Source organism: Parasteatoda tepidariorum, chromosome 2 (genome assembly GCF_043381705.1).
Source record: "Parasteatoda tepidariorum isolate YZ-2023 chromosome 2, CAS_Ptep_4.0, whole genome shotgun sequence".
Lineage (NCBI taxonomy): Eukaryota > Metazoa > Arthropoda > Arachnida > Araneae > Theridiidae > Parasteatoda > Parasteatoda tepidariorum.
Window position 1 is genome coordinate 28,178,133 of NC_092205.1, and position 25,614 is coordinate 28,203,746.

Consider the following 25,614-nt stretch of genomic DNA (forward strand, 5'->3'; position numbering starts at 1 on the left):
TAAAGCTGAACAACAACTGACTAGCGCGGGATAACAAAAGGTGGAGTTGAGTTGAGTCGCTGCAAGGCGCATTTACACTGAAGATAAAATACATGACAATTCTCTGGCGCTTAAATAAAAGGTTAATTATGAATTATTAAAATTTAAGAGTCAATAACGAATAATTAGAGATTTAATCTGGTGACTGGTCTTTTTTCCCGAGTTGATCTCCTTAACTGCATTGGATTTCTCTGGGTTACAGGACTAGAAACTGGAAGAGAGGAGGGTATGGTGGGTGTAGAGCNTGTAACAAGAGTTTTTCACAAAGAGGTCTGCTGACTAGACACAATCGTGTTCACACTGGTGAGAAACCTTTTTTCTGTAGTATGTGTAATATGAGTTATTCAGACAGAAGTGAACTGACTAGACACAGTCATGTTCATACTGGTGTGAAGCCTCATTCTTGTAGCATATGCAATAAGAGTTTTTCCTACAGAAGTGACTTGACTAGACACAATCGTGTTCACACTGGTGAGAAGCCTTATTCTTGTAGCATATGTAACAAGAGTTTTTCTCAAAGAGGTCTGCTGACTAGACACAATCGTGTTCACACTGGTGAGAAACCTTTTTTCTGTAGTATGTGTAATATGAGTTTTTCAGACAGAAGTGAACTGACTAGACACAGTCATGTTCATACTGGTGTGAAGCCTCATTCTTGTAGCATATGCAATAAGAGTTTTTCCTACAGAAGTGACTTGACTAGACACAATCGTGTTCACACTGGTGAGAAGCCTTATTCTTGTAGCATATGTAACAAGAGTTTTTCTCAAAGAGGTCAGCTGACTAGACACAATCGTGTTCACACTGGTGAGAAACCTTTTTTCTGTAGTATGTGTAATATGAGTTTTTCAGACAGAAGTGAACTGACTAGACACAGTCATGTTCATACTGGTGTGAAGCCTCATTCTTGTAGCATATGCAATAAGAGTTTTTCCTACAGAAGTGACTTGACTAGACACAATCGTGTTCACACTGGTGAGAAGCCTTATTCTTGTAGTATATGTAACATAAGTTTTTCAAGCACAGGTAATCTGACTTCACATGTTTATGTTCATACTGGTGAGAAGCCTCATTCTTGTAGCATATGTAACAAGAGTTTTTCACAAAGAGGTCTGCTAACTAGACACAATCGTGTTCACACTGGTGAGAAGCCTTATTCTTGTAGTATATGTAATAAGAATTTTTCACACAGTAGTTGTCTGTCTAAGCATTTTCATGTTCATACTAGTAAGAGTCCTAATTCTTGTTGTTAATTCTTTGAGTTTATAAAGGAATTTTGTGCTCACTGTTCTGTTCATACTACTGAGTAAGTTTATTCATATAATGTTTAAATGATAGTGTAATCTGTTTACAAGTGTAATATTATGTTCATAAAGATAGTACAACCTGATAAATAAACCTGTTCACAATTATTTTTATTTTAGTAAGAAATCTCACTTAATGTAACAAGTTTCATAGTAAAATATTTTAACTGTCTGCAAATTTGGCAACTACTTTTAAGTACAAATTGAAAGTTGTTTGTGGTAAGGTACCAATTTCTTTTAATTTGTAATTCAGTTGGGCAGAGCTGATATTTAATATCATGGGACTTAGAAATGCAAGAAATAGTGATTTACTGATTATCGTCTAAGCGTTAGGCTTGCTCACTTCTAAATTATTAAATCCTTTTTGTTTGAAAGCAAACCATAGTATTCATTTTAAGCCTAATGCCTGCATATTTCACTATTTAAATATATTGTTTACAGGGCTCGAAAAAACTCAGGAATTTTACCCGTCCCCGAGGACGGCATGTCCAACAATGTACCCGTCCCCATTTGAAACTAACCCGTAACTTCTAAATAAATAAAAGCATAATTTTCTCCTATTTATTACAAATATTTATATAAATTGCACAATGAATTAGTAGTTACTAGGATTACATTATACAGTAATAGGAGAAATACTAGGTTACTAATAGTAACTTAGTATTTATTTTATGAAATTATTTAAATGACAAAAGTCAAGTTATCTGGAATGTCAATTTATCCAAGCGTACTGCGTTTTTTTAGATGAATCAAATATGACGTTTGCCAGTTGCACAATCAAGCCAATGATTAACAGAGGTTTCTGCACAGAAATCTGAAAGGGGTTTTGCATTTAGGTAGATTTTCATAATTGCGTTTAACGCTTCTTGTACGGTACGTAATGTGTTTTTTTGTAAATTCATTGCTGAAAAGCCCCTTTCAATTGCTGCAGTACTCCCAGACAGAGAAAACATCAATTCCATCATACACAGTATGTTGTTGTATTTCTTGATTAGAGGGTCATTTTAGAAGTGAGGCGCTAGACTCTTGTAAGATAACAAAAACTGGAAATGTATCACGAGCATTAACGGGAAAATGGCCGTCCGCGCGGACGTCAGATTCGAGAAATTCGTTCTGCGCGGGGAATTTTTAACTGCCGAGGACGGGCGGTTTTTCGAGCCCTGATTGTTTCTGATTCAAATTAGACAATTAAGGGTCATCATAACTTTTGGTAATAAGTAGGATATGACAACCCTCATATTTCCAAGTAAAGGATGCCAATTTTAAATTTATCATGTCAAAGAGCAAGAATGCCATGATCTGGTCATTTTTTATAATTCGAATTAGATTTGGAAATGTTAAATTTTTTAATTTGTTTTCTGATTAAATTCTTTTGGGTCATTCTCACAAAAAGGTGATTTTTTAAGTCCCTTAGTAATAAATATTAGGAAATACAGCAGATTTCTTAATATTCTTCTTCATCATTTTTCGTAAAGTTCCAACTAACAAATCATATGCATTTCTGCTAAATGCATTTAGTATTTCATTCTTATTTTTTTAATAAACATAACTTCAAAATCCCCTCCGTGGACGTCCCTACGTCTATGACACAAAATAATTTTTAATGGCTGTTAAACAATTTAAATGTCATTTTAATGATTTTTGTAGTCTTACCTAGTAAAATGTTTATAGTAACTTTTTATTTAATATTTTTTAAAAAAAAATTTTATAAAATATATGACTAGTAAACTTTGTACATCAAAAATGAAATCTCCCTCCATGGACAATAAATATAGTTCGATAAATATGCAATAAAAAATGCATATGCGAAATCCCTATAAGACAGCTACTGGGAAAGGTAACCATTCCATTTTCTAATGTTAACTATTAGTTGTTTTTGTTCTCTTTGGTGCCATTTTTGGATTGTTGTGTTCAACTGGGGCTTGGCAAAGTTCTCACCGTATACTCCGTGGACATCATAAAGAAGCTAAGAGAAAATTATTTTATTTTTGAAAGATGAATTTTAGATTGCAAAAATAGTATATTTAATAAAAAGAACTGCAGTATTTTTGTAACTTTAAAATAAAAAATCAGTAAAGTTCAAGAACTTGTTTTTGTCTCCTCCGTGGACATAACAAGTTCATGGAGGAGAAGATACAGTCAATGGAAGAGACAATGTGTTAGATAACCATAATACAATTTTAATAATTAAAAAACTATTTTGTTTTAGTTGATATTTTTTTAAATGGAACAAATGTGTTAATTTGTTTATATTTTTAAAGAAAATCAATTAAGTTTAACTTTTTCTTATCGGAGAAGTAAATATTTAAAATTTTTCTAAATAATTTCTGTGATGTTTAAAAAATTTTTTCGCTTCAAATTTTAGGAAAAAAATGGCAAAATGTAAAGAAAGAAAGCAATCAAATGTTCAAATGCAAAAGAGAAGGGAACAGAAAAAACTTAGTATGAGACAAGCTAGACAGAAATTAAAAGAAAACCCTATATTGTTTGAAGAAAGTAAAAATAAAAAAAAGAGTAAGAAACTTTAAAATCTGTATCAGAAAAACATTTAACAGAAAAATCGTGATTAAATGTACTTAAATTTCTAGTAAATTGATAGGGCAAGCCGATTGTGCCCAGGGAAAAAAGAAACAATAACAAGAAGAAACAAAAATGTTATTTGGATGCCAGTATGTTTAACTTGCATAAAAGAGTACCCTCAACAATCAATTTTTATTTCAATAATCTTTACATTTTAATTTATTAATATTCAGTAAGAGTTACTTAAAAATTGTACACCTAGGTTAAAAATGGATATTTCCTTTCATAGCAGCATGATTAATCGGAAGTAGCTCCATCTCTAATAATGAAATATTTTACTATTTACTTATTAATGTTAAACTCATATCAGTTGTACCCAATAATTAATATATTAGTCTTCATTGATATTTTATAACATAAAATGTATCCTCCGTTGACTATTACATCTCCTCCGTGGAGAAGGCAGAATTTAAAATATTTTAAATCTTGTAAAAAATAAAATAGAAAACTTGACCATTATTATAAGGGCATATAAAAAATAAATAAAGGCATTTATGTAATTTTTATCACTTTTTTAATTACTTTAATTCAAGAAAATTTTTTAGTCTATTTATACCTTTTCAGTGAGAATGACTCTTTTATTCTTCTGGAAGGATAAGAAAAAAATTCACATTTCCCCCCACTAATATTGGTAATAATATAAAAAAGAAAAAATAATATTAAAAAGACGTTGAACATTGAACAGACGTTGAACAATAAAATAATAATAAAAAAGAAAATCAAAGCACCCTTTATTAAAAGGGTGCTTTGATTTTCTTTTTTTATTATTATTTTATTTAGAGGAGATCAATGTTTTTTGTAAATAAATAAAGAATTTTAAAGTTTTTCTCTCTGATTCTTTTCTTTTTAATGTGTATAAACTTCAAACCATTAAACATGATTTTTCCATTTTAAAACATGATTTTTTTTTAAACATGGGCATAATTTTAAAATTATTATTTTCAAAGTGTGAGAGAATTTTTTTTTTAATCAACAAGTTAGATTTTGTGACAGAATACTTAAATTTATTAAAAAATGAAAATTAGAAATCAGCTCACATTTTGGTTAAATTATATGAAATACCATTTTAAAAATGAAAATTAAAAATTATCTAAAAAATTAGCCATGCTAAATAAGTTTACTTAAACTTGATAATTTTGTTGCTTTTTCTCTTCATTTTACACTTCATTTTACAATTTAACATAAGAATTGAAATAATTGTGACAACTTATATGCAGATAGAAAATGATTTATTTTATAAAATGCAATTGATGATGTTTTACTCATCAATCTAACATTAGATCTTCGCCATTTGAATAATTAGAACTGCCCCGGAATCCGTTATTATCGCAATTCTTATTTACGTGATTTTAAGTATCAAACGTTGATTTCCGCATTTACCTAATTTAAAAGTTGCACGTTGCGATTTGTATTCACGCAATTTAAAAGTTCAGTATCGCGATTTGCATTTAAGAGTTTATAAAATCAATTCGTAGATATTGTCTCGGTTTAGAAATCCAGTATCGCAATTCGTATGCATGCCAGTTTAAAATCCAATTTTGCGATTTGTATTCCCGAGTTTGCAATATTAAACATCGATTTTCGTATTTATACGGGATTTAAAAGCTACGCATTGCAATTCGAATCATGCAATCTCTATGTCATACATAGCGATTCGCATTCACGCAATCTTAAAATCGAATATCGCAACATTTATTCTCTCTATTTTAAAATTTAATTTATTTATTTATTGAAATTACATACATTTGCTGACTTGTGTGCTCAATATAGGCTTATAAGTCATTGTCAAGTAGAAAATACAGATAGAACAATTCAGAGAAAGACATCACAAAGAATACATCCAGGGTTACGGCGGGATTCGAACCCGCTACCTCCACGCTTAACAGAGCGTTTGGACTGGCGATACCTTAAAATTCAATATTATGATTCATATTTAAGTGATATTAAAATCCAATATCGCGATATTCGTATTCACGTGATTTCAAAAAGCAATATTGTAATTCCCGTAAGGACTAAGAATTTTCTTAAAGTGGCTACTATAAAAGCGTGATTTTTTTTTCGTTGGTAGATAATTTAGTTATGAATCATATTTCAGATTATGTTATATGTAACATGAAATTTTCAAGATTTTTCACTTTGCGTCATAAATCACCCCTGAACTATTCATTACCAACTCCCCTCTGTTAACAATTTTATTAATAAACGTATCGCATTTTCATCACTTTTTCTTGGTTGACCTCTCTTTTTCAGAGGTGCAACGGGGGGAGTCAAGAAATGATTTTAATCCTGAAATGTTACATGCTCCAACAGGCGTGTCAGGATTGTCCACCCAATCTCGCAATTTCAAAAAATACTGAAGATGAAACCACATGAGGCCCATCACGTTTCAGCATAAATTTTGACGTTTTCCTTCTATGTGCTTTGCTGATGGGATGCAAAATAACCCAAACCTTTTGTTGTTCCTGCCATAATAAGGTCACGGCCGTGTAAAGCTTAAAATTTAAATTCAAGAACGGAGCGTTCGGTCTAACCAGCATTCCTTTTTGTGACATATTCCAAGATATTCCTTATTTTATATAATAATTTTCCTCAGTTTTTCGCAATGAATTAAAAAAAAAAAATTAGAACTATTAACGAACTGCCAGTTTGCGAGATTGTAATTAGCAATAATTCTGGTAGAAACACAAAAGGGAAAAAATATAATTTTCCACGAGCTCATTAAAGTAAATGAACAACTATGTAAAGAATGGATTCAATGTTGCAAAGGAAATGGCCCAGTTAATATAAATATGTATGAATATGCGGTTAAGCATTTCTTGAATGAAGATGATATGAGAAATCGAATGCTTGGATTGCCAATTAGAAAGATATTAAAATCTACTGCAAAGTTAAATTTCTTCTCGGTACAACGAGAGTAAACTTTCCTCTTTAAAAACAGGTTCTTCTCGGTGAAAAAAAATTTGAATAAACTCAAAGTATTGGCTCGTGCATTGGACAAATTAAAGACTCTAACCCCAAATCAAAGCTATTTAAATACCATGAATGAAAAGTTCATCAAATTGTGATAAATGCTGCAAATTGAGCAGTGATAGCTCAGGCTTGCACCGACCACAGTGCCGATCTGAAATATCCTCAGTGGTAGACGGTTCACGGGTTAGAGTCCCTTTGCCGTCAGGCTAACCTTGGGAGGTTCTAGAGTTCCTCCTCTCCATGAAGCACAAATGGGGGTTAGTTCCATCAAAAAGTCCTCCACGAAGGCAAAATTTCTCCCAATACTTGATCCAGGAGTTCCCTTGTCTTCTGGATTGGGTTCAAAATTTCAAGGCTACGGAGCTGAACATTAGAAGTCGTAAACCCAAAAATTGGATCGACTGTTCAACGACAGTTATAAAATAAAAATAAAATGCTACAAAATAGAAGCAGAAGTTAAAGTTCTGAAAGAAAGATAGAATTGAAACTTTAGAAAAGGATTGAAGTTTAAAAAATACTGCGTTTGAAACAGTGGAAAGCATAGAGAAAAAAATTTTGAAAAAAAAAAAATTATGAGGAAAACAGGAATGAGAATAGTTGAAATTTGAACAAGGTTAAGTAATAAAAAGCTGTAAATTTTTAGATTAGCTGTAAATTTGATTAGGAAAAATTAATATAATAAAATTAATAACTTGTCATTTTACTATGATACTTATGAAAATTTAAGAATATACTTCTTCTTAAATTTTTTTTTATTTTGGTCTTATTGATAAGCATTTATTTGATGTAAAATATTGTAAATGATGCAAATGTTCAAAACAGGAATGATTTAATGGTTATCATGTGATACTCTCCTGGTAACATTTAGCGGCACCTAGGAAATAATTGGGTATACTACAGCCTACGTCACAGGTCGTGTTATTCCTACTAAATTTAACCAGTTAATAGCATTTAAACAGGGTTTCCGCNAAAGATTCCGTAATTTGATGCACAATTTTTTAAACTGTATCATTGAAAATATTACTGATAGATTGGGAGATTTGGATAAAATCGAAATGTTCAATATATTTATACCTAGCAGGATGCCCCATAGTTCGGAAGAATTACAGCATTATGGTGTAAAGGAAATCCGTTGCATTTTCAATTTGTTTTCGGAATCTCCCAGAAAAGATTTTCAGTTTACAGAAACTGAATTACTTTGTGAATGGGGATTATTTAAACACATCTTAATGCAACGATGTAAAAACATGTCATTTAATGAATTACTTTTATTTTTATATACCAATGATGTGTCTGAACAGTACCCATTAATAACTTCTGTTATAGAGTATTGTGCAACAATACCAATGCACACTGTTGACTGTGAAAGGGGCTTTAGCTGCCTTAATTTGATTAAAACTAATATTCGAAACAGGTTGTTAATCAACCATGTAAACAATTTGTTAATGATTAATATTGAGGGCCCTGAAAGTGCATTTAACTTTCAAGAAGCATTTGTAAAATGGGCAAACATGAAAGAAAGGAAGATTGTTAATTATAAACCAAAATGTTTTGATAAATAATAAATGTGTTTTTTTTTGTTATAGGTATTCTTTTTGATATTCTTGTACATTAAGCTATTCTTTGTCAGATAACTTACAGTACTTGTTTGATATAAAGTAATTTTATAAGCCTAATGGCATTTTAGCATTTTGCTAAAACTTTATTTCAGATTTTAGCTTTTTTGCTAATGAATTTTTAGACTCAGCTTAAACCCTGCATTTAAACATGAAACGAAGTGTGTTGTTATAAGTTGCTACTTGCCAGGTTGGAATTGTATTAGTCTAAGTTCCTTTAGAAATAATTTATTTTGTTGCTAGTTTATGAATTTAGTAAACATATTTAAAACTCAGTTTATTAATTAAACTGAAAGATAAATGTTACTCCTAGTAAGTGGAAGTAGTTGTGTCTTTTTCATATTATACCCAATTGACCCATTTCTCTTAAAATGTGAATCACGCTTTAACTGTAACTGATTGTTAAGTTTATTTATTTTGACATTGGTATGTTGTGTTCATCGAGGTTGCGTTGAAGCATCCAGGCAAAATTCATAAAAACCTTACGCTGGTGTTATATCAATCCATTTAATTTGAGATTTTGTTACAAAATGAGTTTTTGTGAGAGCAATGATTTGCAACTGTTATGCTTAAAGTGTATTTCTTTTAACTTTGATCGGTATTTCATTCTATTTAATTCAAATGTAAAAGAAAATTTGTTATCTTGCATCAAAGTTATTCGTAAGTATTTTGTCTGATAGAATGTTTATAGTGAAAGCTGTTTATCATAAGCATTTCAGTGTAATGATGTTAAAAAATATTAATTCCTATTTTTTTACAAACTTTTGCATTCCTTATACTAAAATACTCTTATTTGTAAAAGCTGGATCTGTTCTTAACGTGGTAAATTGCAGCCAAAAGTGGGTAAAATCCTAGAATAGTCTTTTTGAAATGTAGCCACTTTGGCCAAGATTTCAGTATTGGCATCTTGTGACTAAAAAGTCGCCAAATTTTGGTTACAATTGGTATATGCAAGTAACTAAAAAATAGTAGTACAGAAGGAGTTTCTCCCTGGCAAGTATAGCTTGTAGCCACACTGGACAAATGATTTAATATTGATTTTAATTTTTTTTTTTTTTTTTTTTTTTTTTTTTTTTNTTTTTTTTTTTTTTTTTGTGATTTATGAGATACCTTGGCAGTAGTAGTTGACCAGCAGGTACCTATATCTAAATGTACCCTGCTCAGGAATTGTGCCTGTCTAGTTGCTCCTCGTTTGCAAAGATTTTTATTTTATTTCTCATGTATGGGGAGATTTCCATATTGTGATCTGTGGCAGAATGATCGCCAAGTCTTGGAAACTTCCGGGCAGTGGCCAGCGAGAAACCAAATAAAACGTCACAGAAAGGGACTAACTTGAAAGGTTTCGTTATTGTTATTGTTTCTCATCCTCTAATTGTCTGACGAAGTCAGACAAAATCCAGTAGGTTGTTGACCCTCAAAGAGTCGAATACAAGAAGTGGAGAAGCATATAAATCCTCCTTGGAAAGGCCCAAGCAGTCAAGCATGTGTTCGGCTGAGGCCTGCTGGGCTTTTCATTTGGGGCAGACTGCATAAGTCTTTCTTCCTTCAAAGTACGAGAGACTATTCATGTGTCCACTTGACAGTCTGGAAATAGCTGTTTGAGATGCTCTATCACCTATGTGATGAAGTGAAGAGCCCGGTTTCTTGGCCGCATACCAATCGCCCTCCTTGGCCAAGCGATCCGCTTGCTCAGTTCCAAAGATGTCAACGTGGGATGGTATCCACTGAAGATGAACGTCGTGGTGCTTTGAAATAAGTTGAAGTTTAAGAAGGATGGAGATGCTTGTTTTGTCTCCAACTTTAGTTCAGTGGTATAGGTGTTGAAGGGAGCTGCGACTGTCTGACAGGATCCAAAGATCTCCAAAGTCACTCTCGTTGATTATAGCATCGATGCCCTGTTCGATCGCAATTAATTCACTTCGAAAGACTGAAGTGAAATCAGGATTACGGAGACAGATGGAGTAATTTTGCCCAGATTTTTCAATGAAGACGCCGCTACCAGCTAGGTTTCCCAGTCCACTACCGTCTGTAAATTTTTATGGCGTCACTGGGAATCTTACCTAAAATTTCCAAAGCTAGCTGCCTAAGTTCAGCTGGAATATGATCTTTCTTTGTGACCGGAGCAGAAAAGCCGAAGTGGAAATGGACTCGGGGGATTCCCTCTGAAGGATTCAGACAAGATTTTAAGGAGTGGGGCTTAACGTCTTCAGAAGGCAAATGCAGAAGTTCAGCATGACTAAATGGACTGTTTTTCTTCAGTCGCTGATTGTTGCGCCAGTTGTTAAGGTAAAGAGAGGTTCTATTGTGCTGACCAAAGCTAGAAAGTTTGTTGAAGTAATTGTTGAGATTAGCCTTTCTTCTAGTTTGGAGAGGTTGAAGATCAGCCTCAAAGAGGACTATTTCTTTAGAGTAATTATTCTTGTAGCTAGTATTCCAGTAATTATTCTTGCAGCACTTAGTTGGACCCTTTCCAAGTTAGTCCAGAAGCCAGGTTAGTGGCAGAAGCACAGGAGTACACAGGTAAGCCGTATTCCAGGATGGGTCTAATGAGAGACAAATAGCTATCTCTTAACGTGACAGCATCTGCTCCCCAATCTTTGCCCGCAATATATTTAAGAAGTTTAATCGTTTTCTGCATTTTGAAACAATATGTTTGTTGCTTGTCCATTCTGGGTCTGAGACGTATCCGAGATAAATTGGATGCTTTTCATAAGCAAGACTCTTGTTATCCATCTTTATATTTGACTGATAGTTGTACAATCTTTTGTTGGTGGTAAAGAAAGTGACGATGGATTTGGTAGGATTAAAACAAAGTTTGAACTCCAAAGCGTAATCTGAAAAAGCAGGTAATGCATTGTTGAGAATCCTTTTTATTCGACTAAATCATTTCCAGAGCTCCAGAGAACGATGTCGTCAGCAAACAATCCAACTTTTACCGCTTTAGGAGGTGTTTTCTCTATGCCTGCCAAGTAATAAGAGAAGAGCATAGGGCTCAGAACCGAACCCTGAGGAACGCCCTGTCCGAGCTCAACTGGGTCTGAGAAGGTGTTGTTAAAATTCACCCTGATAGATCTGTGGTGCAGGAAATCCGAGATCCACGCCAAGGTGTTGTGTAGTTTAATTAATAGCTTGTGCTTCCATACTTAGGACTTGAAAGGTATAACTCGTAGCCACCCCCAGGCAAACATCAAAAGGTTTTTTTTCTAGAACAAATTTGGGGATATTTCCGTATCGTGATCTGTGATGGCAACAAGATTCGCCAAGGCGCAACAGATCGCGATATGAAAATATCCTCTCATGCACCACTCCCCGGTTGTTACGAAAATTTGGTCTTTTTATGGCCACAGGTATCAATATGGAAATCTTTTCATCAGCATTGATCAGCCAATCCATGTTCAACTTAGGGATTTTAGTGCAACAGAGGACAATGCATTCTTTAACTGTTCTATGCATAAATTTAAATTTTGTTATTAATGTTAGATTAATTCCTACATCATTCACTTGTTAGAAAAATTTTGTTTATACATTATTAGAAAAAAATAGGTACAGAAATTTAGCAATACATTTAAAAATTGTAATGTATGTGAAATATATATAATCTTCTTCCTGATATAATTGTTTTAAAATTGTTTGGTGATTTTTTGAGGTCTTCAGTAACACAAATAATTGACTATTCTGTGCAGTATTACTATTAAGTAATTATTGTTTGAATATTTTAGGTAATGTTTTTAACTTCAGTGAAAAGTAGAGGTCTGTAGCTAAATATGGTTCATTTATTAATAATTTCATCTGAGACAATTTTTCTTTCCTTATGTAATTATAAAATATTTTCTACAGTTAAGCATATGTAATGAATTTTACAGAATTTTTGTATCTTGGATTATTCTTTTTATAAGCAACTGAATATTACTCTTATTTTGTAAATAATATTGACCTGTGTTAACGTAGTCGAGAGGTTAGAGTCCTCCAATGTAGAGTTGTGGAGAGACAAAGATACTGAGTTCAATTCTGAGAGCTCAAAGAAAATGTAAGAATCTATAAATGTAATATAAGATTTTATTTATAGATTTTTACATTTTCTTCGAGCTCAGAGGATGAACTCCGTATTCCTGTCTTTCCAGGACGACAATTGTAACCTCACAGCTACGCTGACGCATGTCGATATATCTAATATGATATTATCACAAAGAAAGAAACTAAAGATTATCAAGACATATAATATAAATAAAATATTGTCCTTTATATTTCAAGGTAAAGTCAATGTTGAAATTCAATGAAAATATTTTTTAATTTACTTTTTTGGCAAGCTAGAACTATCAACTGAGGGGGGGGGAAGCAGATATGCATAATATGCACAAACACTGTTCATGGATGATGTGCCACAATTGCGGAAATTGTTATGTTATTCTTTACATAAAACCAAAAAAATTCCCCTATTCTACTCATGAGTCAATCTGGCAGTGACTGATATTCTGGCAGGCTAACCATGGGAGGTTTAGGTGGTTTTCTTCTTCATGTAACGCAAATGCGGGTTAGTTCCTTCAAGAAAAGTCCTCGAAGGCGATTTTCTCCCAATACTTGATCCAGAACTTCCCTTGTCTTCTGGATTGGATTCAAAATTACAAGGCTACAGAGTTGAACATTAGTAAATCGTAAACCAAAAAAAATTGGGTCGTCTGTGCAATGACAGTCATAAAATAAAATAAATATAAATTCAAATTTACTAAAATATTGCAATATACTTATGTCATAAATAGTTTTAAAGCACTTCATAAATAAACAACAGGCAAATTTTTTTAAAGTTATGACAAGGGGCCCCTGACTGCTCTGTGCCTAGGGCTCTCACATGTCTAGATGAGGCCCTGGACATTGCCACACTGTCCTCTCGATCACATCATTGCATTTGAAACTTTAGAGAATAGAGCTGACAGCTGTTGGTTTTTCTTCTTTGCGGCATTAAGTAAGCTCACTCACCATTGTGCTTATTATTGTTTTGTTCACATCTATTTTACACACTCAACATAAGAGCATAGCTGCCAACTGCTCCTATGAAATCGTATTTGTTCCGAATTTTCAGCTTTGTTCCAAAAATACGATTTTAGATCAAAATGTTCCGATTTTTCAATATTATAGCACCTTTTCAATTCTCATGCCAATTTTCTTTCAACCCAAGAAAGCTCTAATAACCTGGAAGCAGATCATGTGATTTTTTTGCGAATTTCGCAGATTTCCGCATATCTCAAGACCATTGGTTAGCGAATTCCTGTGAATCAAAAATTTATAATCCGATGAAATTTTGAAACTCTACCTAAATCACGCTAACGAGACATTTATGATTCTTATGCCAATTTGATTCCTTTGATTTAGTTGCTTTTCACCATTTTAAATATTAGGAACTCCGTCAGAATCTGCTAATATCAGAATACTTATTCACACGATTTTAATATCAATCATCGATTTGGTATTTAGCTGATTTAAAATTTACGCGATTTAAAAATTCAATATCGCAATTTGTATTTTCTTGTTTCTAAAATCCAATATAGTGATAACTATTCGCGCGATTTTTAGAATCCAATATCGCTATTCTTCTGAGAAGTTTTTTTTTCAATTAGTTACTATAAAGTTGTGATATTCTTCATTAATAAGTTATTCAATTAAAACTGTTAACTGATGTTATATGAAACCTGTATGGTTTATAAATTGATGTTTTGCTACTGATATTATGATTTTTGATAATCTGTCTTACTCTTTGTGTCATTATTTCCCCTGATNAATTAGTTACTATAAAGTTGTGATATTCTTCATTAATAAGTTATTTGATTAAAACTGTTAACTCAAAAATGATGTTATATGAAATGTGTGTGGTTTATAAATTGATGTTTTGCTACTGATATTATGATTTTTGATAATCTGTCTTACTCTTTGTGTCATTATTTCCCCTGATTGGCTTATCATGCTTTGAGTTCCTATTTTTGTTTTTAACAAGTTGGCAGCTATATAAGAATGTTATGAAAATGAAATCTTTTAAGAAAATCCAGTGCAAATTTTTTAACACATTTTATCTGAATTAGTTGGTAACAAAAAGATGGAATCTAGTTACAAGATTCAGTAAATTACTTACAAAAAGTTTTAATGAAAATTTAATGTTTTCAGAAAATTTTTCATTTTATCTAAGTCAGAAGAAAGGTTTAATTGCAGCTTTCTTAGTTCCGGAAATTAATAATTATTTTTCTACAATATAGTTTTAATATTGTGTCAATTTTATTGCCTTCTCATTATTAGTTTTCCTTTTTATTGCAGGAAAATGTTATTGCGATCAGCTTTTAAGAATGCTATCAGATAATGGTACTTTAAAGAGTGAACATTTGCAGTTTGTTATTAATAAGTATACTCGGGAAATAGATATGCAATATCTTAAAAATTGCAATTTTTGTGCCATTGAAGAAAGACTAGAAGCTGTTGGCAGTGTAAGTAAATATTTTTGATGTATGCAATGGATTTTTTTTTTATCTTTTGCCAGAAATCGAAAAGTACTGTGTAAGTCTTTTTTCTTTTACTGGGGTTGAGTTTTTTTCCAAAAGAAACTTATTTTTCCAGGACCCTAGAAGAAATCCTGACAAAACAGGAGAAACTAAGAATGACCTTTAGCAATATTATAAGAATAGTTTACATTTTTGGATTTCTATTTTCAGCTTTTTTGTTTTTACCAAACTCATACCTGTGAAACAAATTAATATAGTTCTATATAAATAAAACATTTTAAAGAAAATCTATGATTTTCAAACAAATTTCGCCGAAATGAGGTGGCGACAAAGGGTTGAAACTAGTTACAAAAGTTAATTAATTCCTTGCAGAAAGTTTTTTAATTGAAAATTTGTTTGTTTGCATTATGGAAAAAGTTTGCCACTAGTCTTGTTACTATCTTTCCCAATTTCTTATAAAATTTAATACAATGTGAGCATACATTAAAAAGAGACATTTATTTTAAATTAGAATGCAACAATTGCAAAGTATGAATTTTACTCTGATCAATTTACTGAGATTAAAGATAAGGACTGCATATTTGCATTGTGTAACTTTGGCTCAGAGAAGCTTCTCTATGACCACCTATGGTAAAATAGACTTCATAATAGATCACTTTTGTTTTTGTTAAAATATTAAAGACACTGATATTTTTATACTATTTGATGATAAAAGCGTATAATAAATCAATAATTTAGTCAATAAAATCAAAATGATTTATAATTTTTCATTAAAATAAATATAAATTTTCATGATCAACATTGTGTAGACTGATACTAAATGAACCAATCAAACTGAAAAGTAAGATTAATTATGGGTCCCACTTCGATTTTCTATTCATATTTCTTCTTTATAAAAAAGACTTCAATAGTTGACCTGCTTAAAAATGTGTTAATATCCACATTTTTATAAGCAATATCATTCCGCATTGTAGTGAAAAGAAAATTATAAAGTACAATTGACTAGGCAAAATTGGAACCTTTTTTCACACGAATTACTAAGTGGGGTCTATTTTAGATCCCACCTGAAAACAAAGCTATAAATTTTGAAAATTGTTTAGACTGTTATGATATTTCTTGGAATAATAACAGATATAACGCATAGTAAGAATCAGACCCTTATTATATGCACAATACCTGTTCTTGTTAAATTTGTCGTTTATATCAATTGCTGCGTTTTGTATTCACTCAATTTAAAAGCCGCTATTGTAATTCGTGTTCAAGTGACTTAAAAATTATACATTGGAATTCGTATTCTTTCAATTTTGAAATGAGATTGAGATTTATAATCACATGATTTTTAAATCAAGCATTGAGATTCGTATTAACACCATTTTAAAATTAAACATAAAGATTGGTATTTGTGCGATTTAAAAATCACATATTGCGATTCATATTCACGCATTGATGACAAATAAATAGAATCTCACATAGTTGTTTTTATCAAAACTTTAATAACATTCTGTCTTAGATGCTTTCTGCATAAAAAATTTTTTTTGCTTAAATTTAATGAATTTCTTCAATTATTTAAAAAAAAACGTTTTTACACATGAACATTTTTGGATTTTCCTTTTCAGCTTTTTTTGGGTTTTTTCCAAACTCTGGAGTATAAACCAATAAAAATTTCTATAAAAATTAAACATTTTTAAAAAATCCATGATTTTCAAACGAATTTACCAAAATGAGATGGCAACAATAGGGTTTAAACTAATTACCAGAGTTAATCAATGAATACAGAAAGTTTTTTAATTGAGATTTTGTGTTCACAGAGAGTTTTTCATTTTATCTAAGTCTGGTAGAAATATCAGCTCTTAAAAAAAGAAAAGTAAAGCTTTTTATTGAAATATCAATAGAAAACTGAAAGGAAGTTTATTAGCCCTAATTCAGTGTTTCACCATGTACTTTTTTCCCCACAAACAAATGCATGATATAAATAACTACCATATATATCTGTTTATAAGTTGACTTTTTAAACTCCCATAATATTCATTGAACATGAAATTTTGATGCATTTCATCCAGAGCAGGATTATACCTTTCATAGGCCCTAGGCATAGCCGTTTTTGGGCCCTCCCCTCCTTCCCCCACTCCTCCCCTCTTTTCAAAATATATGCTAAAATTTTCTTGCATATTTTATTTTACATTTTTATTAATATGGATTTTAATTTACAAATTTGTTTATCGAACTTCATCTGCAATACCGACATACTGCCGATATTGCAGTTAATATCGATAATATGTACCATTGTGATTAGTTCGATCGATAACTATGTAAACACTTCACGTCAACAATACAACAACAAACCAGCAAAGAAAACAGTGAAATTGATAGTGAGATTAATTACAAGAAATATTTATACTGCAAATAGCTTCATAGTTTTCATTATACTACTAACTAAGTGAAGGAAATTAACATTGCCAAAAGTAAATCTTTTGAAATTATTCATAAATAAATTTGCAAGGTAGGTTAAATGTTTACTAGTGAAAAAAAAAAATGATTTAATACTATTTTAATAAAATGTTAGTCACGTTTTTTCAAATGAGACATTTTAGCAATTGACCAATGTTTTTTATATATATTTTTCAGGATCACAAATTATAGTCAACAATTGGATTTGCATTCATTGTTTGGTGATATTAAATCTAAAATGGCTGACGGTTATTTAAGAAAACATGAGTCTGGTCACCTAAAAAGAAAAAGAGAAAAGTTTTAAAAAAATGGAAGGATCGATCATAAGATTCTGCAAAATAATTTATTGCCGAAAAATATTATATTTTTATTTGTATCTTCATAATTTTGTGCAAAATACACTTGTTGTTTTTAAAGCTAAATTATTTTTGTCAAAAAAAATTTTTCTCCCAAGTTTTTCGTAGGCCTCTGAATTTTGTAGGCCCTAGGCACGTGCGTAGTGTGCCTATAGGTTAATCCAGCCCTGATTTTATCCAATGAGATAAATATGAATAACTCTGTATCCATTAACTCCTTTCAAAAAATCTTTTTAATATGTTATATGCAATTAATTTTGCCTTTTCTTTCATCATTTTCATCACACTTTAAACTACATAAATTAAGCTGAAATGAATTAAGAATTATATAATTCAAGATAATTTAGTTAAGAGTATTTCAAAATGTTTAACTGAAAAAAAACTTTTAAAACATACCGTAAAGCTGCAATTTTAAAGATTCCAGAATATCATCTGTGTCGCATTCACTAAAGATATGGATGTTATTTGAGGACGAATGTATGATACCTAGAAAAAAGATTGACTTAAAAATTTTTTGTATTTTCAATATTTTAGTAATTTTTTTTTTAATTAAAATTTTTTTTATATTTGTTTTCTTGAGCTGTCGTCATATATACATAGTTAGATAATATCGACGCATTGGCGCTGTCTGTCCATGGATGCGTAGGTGGTGATTCTCCAATTTTGCAGATACTTTTTTAATATTTATTGTAATATCAAAAGGTATACGCATGCGCAAAAAAATTAGTTTGAAGTGGGGGGGGGATATGAAGCAGACAATGTAATCGTAATTTATCCAAGGTAGAAGAAAGTCAGTGTTTAATTGTATGCCTGCTCCCAAAGATGAAAGATATAACTGCCACTTTAGCCCAAAGATTAGCCAAAACCTACAATCAGCTCATTTTTTAAAACTTAGCTCAATGCGACTATCACTTTACATCGAAAATAGATGATTGCAGTGATAGCAGGAAATCTTTTAATGTAATTTCATTTTGAGCAAAATTACTAATATTACTCAATATGATAATTACTTTATATGAATGTAGTTCTATGCATAACTATTAATATTTCTCTAATGTTCTTAAAGTTAATGTGCCTGTATATAGATATTTTTTTTGTGAAGAATAAATAAAAATATTAAATAGTTAATTGTTTTCGTATATTTAATAAAATCATTCTATTATCAAAAATATTATAAGCTTGCAGATGCTTTTGGATTGTGTGCACAGATACTTTGTTTTTTTCTTACTATGCTTATATACCCGACATACCAGAAATTTGCTATCTCTTAATCACCACCATATTTTTTTGAAGATAACATTTTTAATTATTAATTTTCATCTCTCTCTTTTTATTTTTATGGGTGTATGCATTACAGGGAAAAAACTGTTTAAACATCATGAAAATTTATCATACTTTTAATGAAACATTAATGCATGGTGAAACATTAACCCAATTGACGTGAATATATATCCCACTCAATTATTTAAAATCTCAAATAGTCGTCGGTAATATTTCAGACTAATGAAAAAATTCGTTTACTGTCATTGAATTAAGTTTTAGCAAAGTTCATAACAAATAAAAAAACTTAAAAATATATTAATGCTTTTAAAGATATTAAGCAGTTGGAAAAAAAAATTTTTTTTAATGCAAGTGAAATTTTGTAAACTATTATATTTATGCATTATAATTTTGTCCCCTCAAAATTGGCTTGAGGCAATTTGCTTCTGTTTCTTTTCCTTTTTTTAAAAAAATTAATTATTACATTATCTTTTTAAGTTTCGATGTAAAGCCTGGGTCTGTCCTAACTTCATAAGGTCTTTTAAGTTGTAATTTTTACACTAAAAATAAATGTTAAATGATGATGTAGACGAATATTGTTTATGGTTATTAAGTGTGGTTCATATATCATAATAATGGGTATCATATTAATCACGATAGATTGAAAATATAAATAAATTATTAGCAATAATTTATTTTATTTAATTCAATTTATTTTCTTTGATTGACATTTCCTTTGTACAGCTGTACAATAGTTTGTGATAGTACTGAAAAGAAACATTTTTTAACTATAATAATAATAAAGAATTTAATATCATTAACAGAACATGGTTACTTGTTTGGAGCAGTGAACCCAAAATTTTCCTATAGGTACAGACCCCTGTAAAATGTTCTCAGTCTGTATCCGTGAACCCCTGGTCTATGATATTCAGCTTGATTGACCTGCTCTTAGAAAAGTTCACACTCTGGATTGAATTATGAGATTGGTCAAGCAATTACATATATACCACTTACATATATACCAGCAATTACATATATACCAAGTTTACTAATGCTTATAGTCAGAGAACCTACAATGTACCAGCAAATAAAAAGCCCAAGAAAACAAGTCTGAAATAAACGGGGATCAATGTCACAATTCAGAGGACATGAGTTGTAAATCTCGGGAATGTTTTCAGAAAAGAGATTATTTTTTTAAAAAATCCATCCAAATAATAATTGCATGCAACTTATATAATTTAAAACATACCTAAAGTTTACTACTACATATTTATATTGTACCTCATCTCAATATCTTCTGTAAGTGAGATAAGACAAAAAGGAATTTTTAGGCAAGTTATGTAATAAATACCGTAGAAGCAATCTGAAATTGAAGAATGAATCTTATTTAATTGTCAAGTTGGGGAGTATAGATTTCTATACTGAAATTTATGCACCACATTTCTATACTGAAATTTTTATTGAAACAATTGTTGTAGCTGTATAAGATCTGCGAATTGCAATTTGGCTAGCACTAAACTGTATGTGTTGAATTTTTTTTTTGCTGAATCAATGTTGAGGATGGAATTTATGTGTCGCTGAAGCACGAGAAAGATTATCCTTCATTTGATTAACGCTTGTTAGCGTAACCACTATTTTTGGTTAAAAACAATAGAGAAGCTTGTTTAAAGAAAAAATATTGGTATCAACGCCAATAAAAAATGTCTCTTTAAAAATGTCTGTAATGTAAAAGAAAGAGTTGGTGCAGGTAGATTGAAGTACATCAAATATGTTGATACATCCGAAATTAAAACAGGAGCAGTCAATTTGTGGAGGAAAATTCACTGTTCAGGATGTCATTGGTGGATTATGTTATTATGATTCTAATACAAAAATAATAATAATAAACACATATAAAAATGCGTTGAAAATAAAACGATTTGTAGTTGATAAAACAGTATTCTAATTAGAATAGACTTTATTTTCTTGAACTCTGTTGTGGTAGAAGATGTTTATAAAAACAAAAAATTGCGAAGACAGTTTGGAATAACTGAAGAAATATGCAACAAAGGAAAAGGACTCCATAGTACACATCCTTATTATTTAAAAATTAAATTACAAGTGGTAAATTTTAGGTGCTAATAAATTTCGTTGAATTCTCATAAAATTCACATCCTTGATTTAGAAAGTAATTTATTGCCAATACCCTTTTTGAACCTTACGCCTTCAAGTATGTTATTGGAGTAGAAGTTATGAAAACATATTACTGAAAAAAGACTTTTTTCTCATTGGTTTATCGTTAAAATCATTGTCAAATTAAACTGCAGACATTTCTTTCTTTCTTTTTTTCCCTTCTATATTCAAGGACACTAAATGAAATTAACGACAGCTCTATTTAATCAATAAAGGAGTTTTTTTTCCACAATCTTTAATATTTAATTATTTTTATCTGTTAGTATCTCAGTGAGCAAGGTGAATGGCATGTGAGGGCTAATTTGTGTTTATGTTTATATAAAGTTAACATGTTTCTATGAAATTAAATAATTAGAAAACAATGTTAATTGAAATAAAAAAAAAAGTTTTTGCTTCCAAAAAGCAAAATTAATGGAGAAATGATTGTTTAGGTGAAACGTGAAAATTGGTTATACTATTATTGACGCGAACGAGTCTTAAATAATTTTCGTAATAGATTGGTATTATGGTAATTGATGCAGTTTTAATAGATGCCAATTATACTATTATAGGCACGAAGATGCCTACATATTAGCATATTTGATATTTACTGAAACTGCATCATTACCATGTAGTTTTAATATAGATACTGTGGAAATAGGGTTTTTACGGCCCCTCGAAAGGGATGAGTACCGCAGAAAATTGATTGATTGTTATCAGTTTTGAATATCATGTGTTGGCCTTGAGCAACAACATCGTGCCATATATTAAATACAGTTATTTATTGGTGAGATGAACTATTAAATACGTTTATTGCTTAATTTAATAACATAAAGCCATTGGGAAAGCTACAAATAATAATAAATTAAATATGAGTAAGAATTATTTTCACTTTATTTATTGTATCTGTATATGTCTTTCACTTTTGTGCATAATTTCGTAGTATTGATCAATGCTAAAGTAATTAATAATGAATTAAAATCAGAAAGTATTTCTACTTGCTGTTTACTATAGCGTTTGTAATTATATTATTAAATCAAATGATAATAGCTCAATTCTCAAAATATGAGAGCACAACACCGATCTGAATCTTAGACTCTGAGAGTAAATTTAATTCGCAGTAAAAATTTTAGAGTAATTTTATAATTCTATCTAGAGATAATAATTGACACAAGATGTTGTAAAATGTTTCTATAAATGCTTTAAAAAAAATTTTTTTTCAATCGAACGGGCTAGTTTTGGACATTCATGGTGTTAACTGAGCTAATGTACCAAACCAACATACACAAAAAATAAATAAATAGTATCTAGATATTAAAAGTATAAAGTTTAAATACAACAGTAACTTGATAATATTCTTCATACACAGCAGCAATAGATAAGTTATAGTTTATTGTGGGAAATATTTTTAGAAAAAAGCAAAATGTTATATAGGATTGTTCAAAAAACGTTACGTCCGCAACTCTGATTGTTTATCCAATAAATTTATTGTTGTAGATAATCTGACGTTGATGAAAACGGTTATCTTAGTGCTCTTTAAATGCAAAAGCTATAAATATTTAGTGCCTATGACATAAATCAATAGATTTCAGAATTAGATGCTATTTTTCTAAAAATGCCCAATATCATTAGCCATGTAAAGCTAAAATAAAGAAAAAAATATGTATAGGTTTTTTTTAATAACTACTGCTGAGTTACGATACGAATGATTAGCCAATAATGGTAAATTAATTTTTGTTTTTCTGATTTTCTCCACAGTCGAGTGTTTCTAATTAAGATTGAAAGATCTAGAAATTCGTAAAATTTTCTGTTTGGCTTTGCATATTATTCCATTTTGAAGTTCAGTTATTTTTATTTCTGATGTTTCGAAATTTTTTTAAAATTTATTTAGCTACTTGTCCTGATAGATACTTAAGATAAACTCTGATAAATAATTAAGATAATTATCTTAATACAAGATTATAATTGTTTTTTCAGGTCATAACAAAGTTTTCTATGGCTGGGATAAAGAAATTCTATAACAGTGACAGTTTCCTTAGACACCTCCAAAACATACAAGTTTTGCAACTCTCAGAAACAAATTGTACCAACAGATCAGTTGAGATAATAGCTGACAATTGTTCCCAGTTGAAGAGCTTAGATCTTTCAGGCTGCGTAAAAGTCACCGATGCAGGACTCATTCTTCTGTGTGGGAAAAGTCCTCCCCTGGAATGCTTAAATGTTGAATACACATCTGTTACCTACAAGAGTGTGGCTTTAGTTCTGAAAAATATTCCAACCTTAACAAAGTTATCGTTTGACAATGTTCCCAGAGCCATATTCGAAGCTATCGGGTGGCACGATTTTTCTGAAGTGAATGATAATCAAATATTTAATTTAAACAATATAGTTATTTTAAACAATCCAATGAGACCCGAAAACCACCTGACTGCCATATTGAAAGGATGTATAAAGGTGTGTCCATTTATCAAAGACTTGATAGTTAGTGAGCTTATAAACGAAGAACAGTTGGATCTATGTTCTCAGTTTGAAAATGTAGTTGCTGTTCATTTACAATGTAGTACTATTGTAAATCCAAAACTGTGCATCAATAATTTCCTCCAGTTGCGAGGAGATAAATTAACTAGCTTGCTGCTCACTTCCTTCTCCGTGTCTATTGAGATGCTCGCCAATTATTGTCCCAACTTGGAAGAGTTAACATTACAGTATCCTGCTTTCCAACAAACGACGCATAGAAACATAATTTTTCCTCATTTAAAAACGTTCTGTTTGCAACATGTAGTATTAGAATTAGAAGAAAACCAACTCCCTTCTTCTTGCATTATATCCTCGAGTCCTAACTTAAGGGAACTGCATATTTCGTTCTGTGTTTTCTCAGATGAAATGCAGGACGTCGTGCTCCATTGTCCTAAGCAGTTAAAAATTTTAAATTTTAGCAACACTGTTGTGAGTCCCCAGTTTATACAAGACATTTTAGAGGAGCACACTGATTTGTCAGCTCTAGTCATCGGTAATTCGGGTATCTCTATGGCAGATTATGATGACATCATGGACCTTGTTGATGAAAGAGAAAGTAAAGTGCAAGTGGTTTGGGCAGATTATTCAGAAGCAATCAGGGAATTATTCTATGATGTTACTCATAATGTACATAAGAGATGTATTTTGAAACTGTAAATCAAAGATATAATGTAAAAAATAAAGTTATATATTTTTTGATGTTTAATAAAGAGTTTAAAAAAAAAAATTGGTTTTTTTCTTTTTTCCTTTAAGAAAAATACGATTTGGTAACACGTGTATGTTACAGCTACCACACAATCTTAAAACTGATTAACTGTTCACTAATTAAGCTTTGTGAAGAAAAATTTCACAAAATACACTTATAATGGTCAGAAGATGGCTCTTGGCATTTCCGGCAAAATTAAATTCCTAGTGCACTTTAGCATCCAAATAGAGTCTCGGTGCTGCCATCTAGTGTGGCAGAAACTAGACGTCCAAATTAATATGAGCAACGGTATCTCGTCTATTGTGGTGGTCCTGAAAAAGTGGATACCACCTCTGGAGAACGAAATTGGAAATAAAAAGTATGGTCATAAGAGAATTGAATTAACATACTTTCTAATTATCTAGGTTTGTAAAATGATGCCTAATTACATTATTTTTATCATCAAATACATTGTTTATTCATAGATATATTGATCAATATTTTCCCCTCTGGTGATTCGCCAAATATCGCATCAATAATGAAGTAAAACTTAGATTCCATCGAGTTTAAGACTCCGAATTTTTGTGACCAACAGCATAATAGCGGCAAAGCGGTCAGTTTCCTAAACAAGCTGGTATCCTTCAATCATTGTTCGGTGGGCTTCAAGTCGCCACCGGGAATCGAACTCCGATTCTTCCTTAAGACATTTCAGTGCCTTAACTACTGTAACATCGCTGATCAGTCTATGATTGTGAAGACACTTAAACAGGTATAGATTTTATTTTCTCTCCTTTCATGGTACAAATATTATATAAGCTTTAAAAACAATTCGTTGCAATATAGTTTTCAGTTCGCCTCTTTAAAGATTAATTTCTTAAATTTTTACTCTTTAAATATAGTTTTAAACGTTTTCTACCTCTTGACTTCAAATAATTTAAATAGCTCACTAATATTTCTGATTTTTAACTTGAGTTAAATTTTAAGTGGTCCAGAAAAATAATTTTGTTTTATAATTGGCGTTGACCAGACTCTCCATGCCGGATTTGCGGCTATTAATGTACAACCCTGTATTACTAGGTACTTATTCTTCATGTTATGTATTATTTTGCCATTAACGTTTTGAATTGTGTAATTAGTATTTAAAAAAAATACTTATTTATTATTTATACGATGATTAAAAATTCATAGCTTAACTTCAGTACGAGA

The 25,614-nt window shown here is 30.8% G+C and overlaps 1 protein-coding gene across 1 annotated transcript; it reads left to right on the forward strand.

Annotated features, from left to right (window-relative positions):
• Positions 1-287: 287 nt before the first annotated feature.
• Positions 288-24,450, forward strand: LOC107443221 (uncharacterized). The gene is made up of 3 exons (XM_071177384.1): positions 288-1,182; positions 14,810-14,976; positions 23,184-24,450. The coding sequence occupies exons 1-3, from the start codon at positions 366-368 to the stop codon at positions 24,378-24,380; spliced, it is 2,181 nt and encodes a 726-aa protein (XP_071033485.1). The 5' UTR covers positions 288-365; the 3' UTR covers positions 24,381-24,450.
• Positions 24,451-25,614: the final 1,164 nt, after the last annotated feature.

Bases quoted from the DNA above. Each gene is read 5' to 3' on its own strand.
- LOC107443221 (XM_071177384.1), top strand. From the start codon at position 366: ATGTGTAATATGAGTTATTCAGACAGAAGTGAACTGACTAGACACAGT. The intron at 1,183-14,809 runs GTGAGAAGCCTT...TTTTTATTGCAG, and splicing joins ACACAATCGTGTTCACACTG to GAAAATGTTATTGCGATCAG. The intron at 14,977-23,183 runs GTAAGTAAATAT...TTGTTTTTTCAG, and splicing joins GACTAGAAGCTGTTGGCAGT to GTCATAACAAAGTTTTCTAT.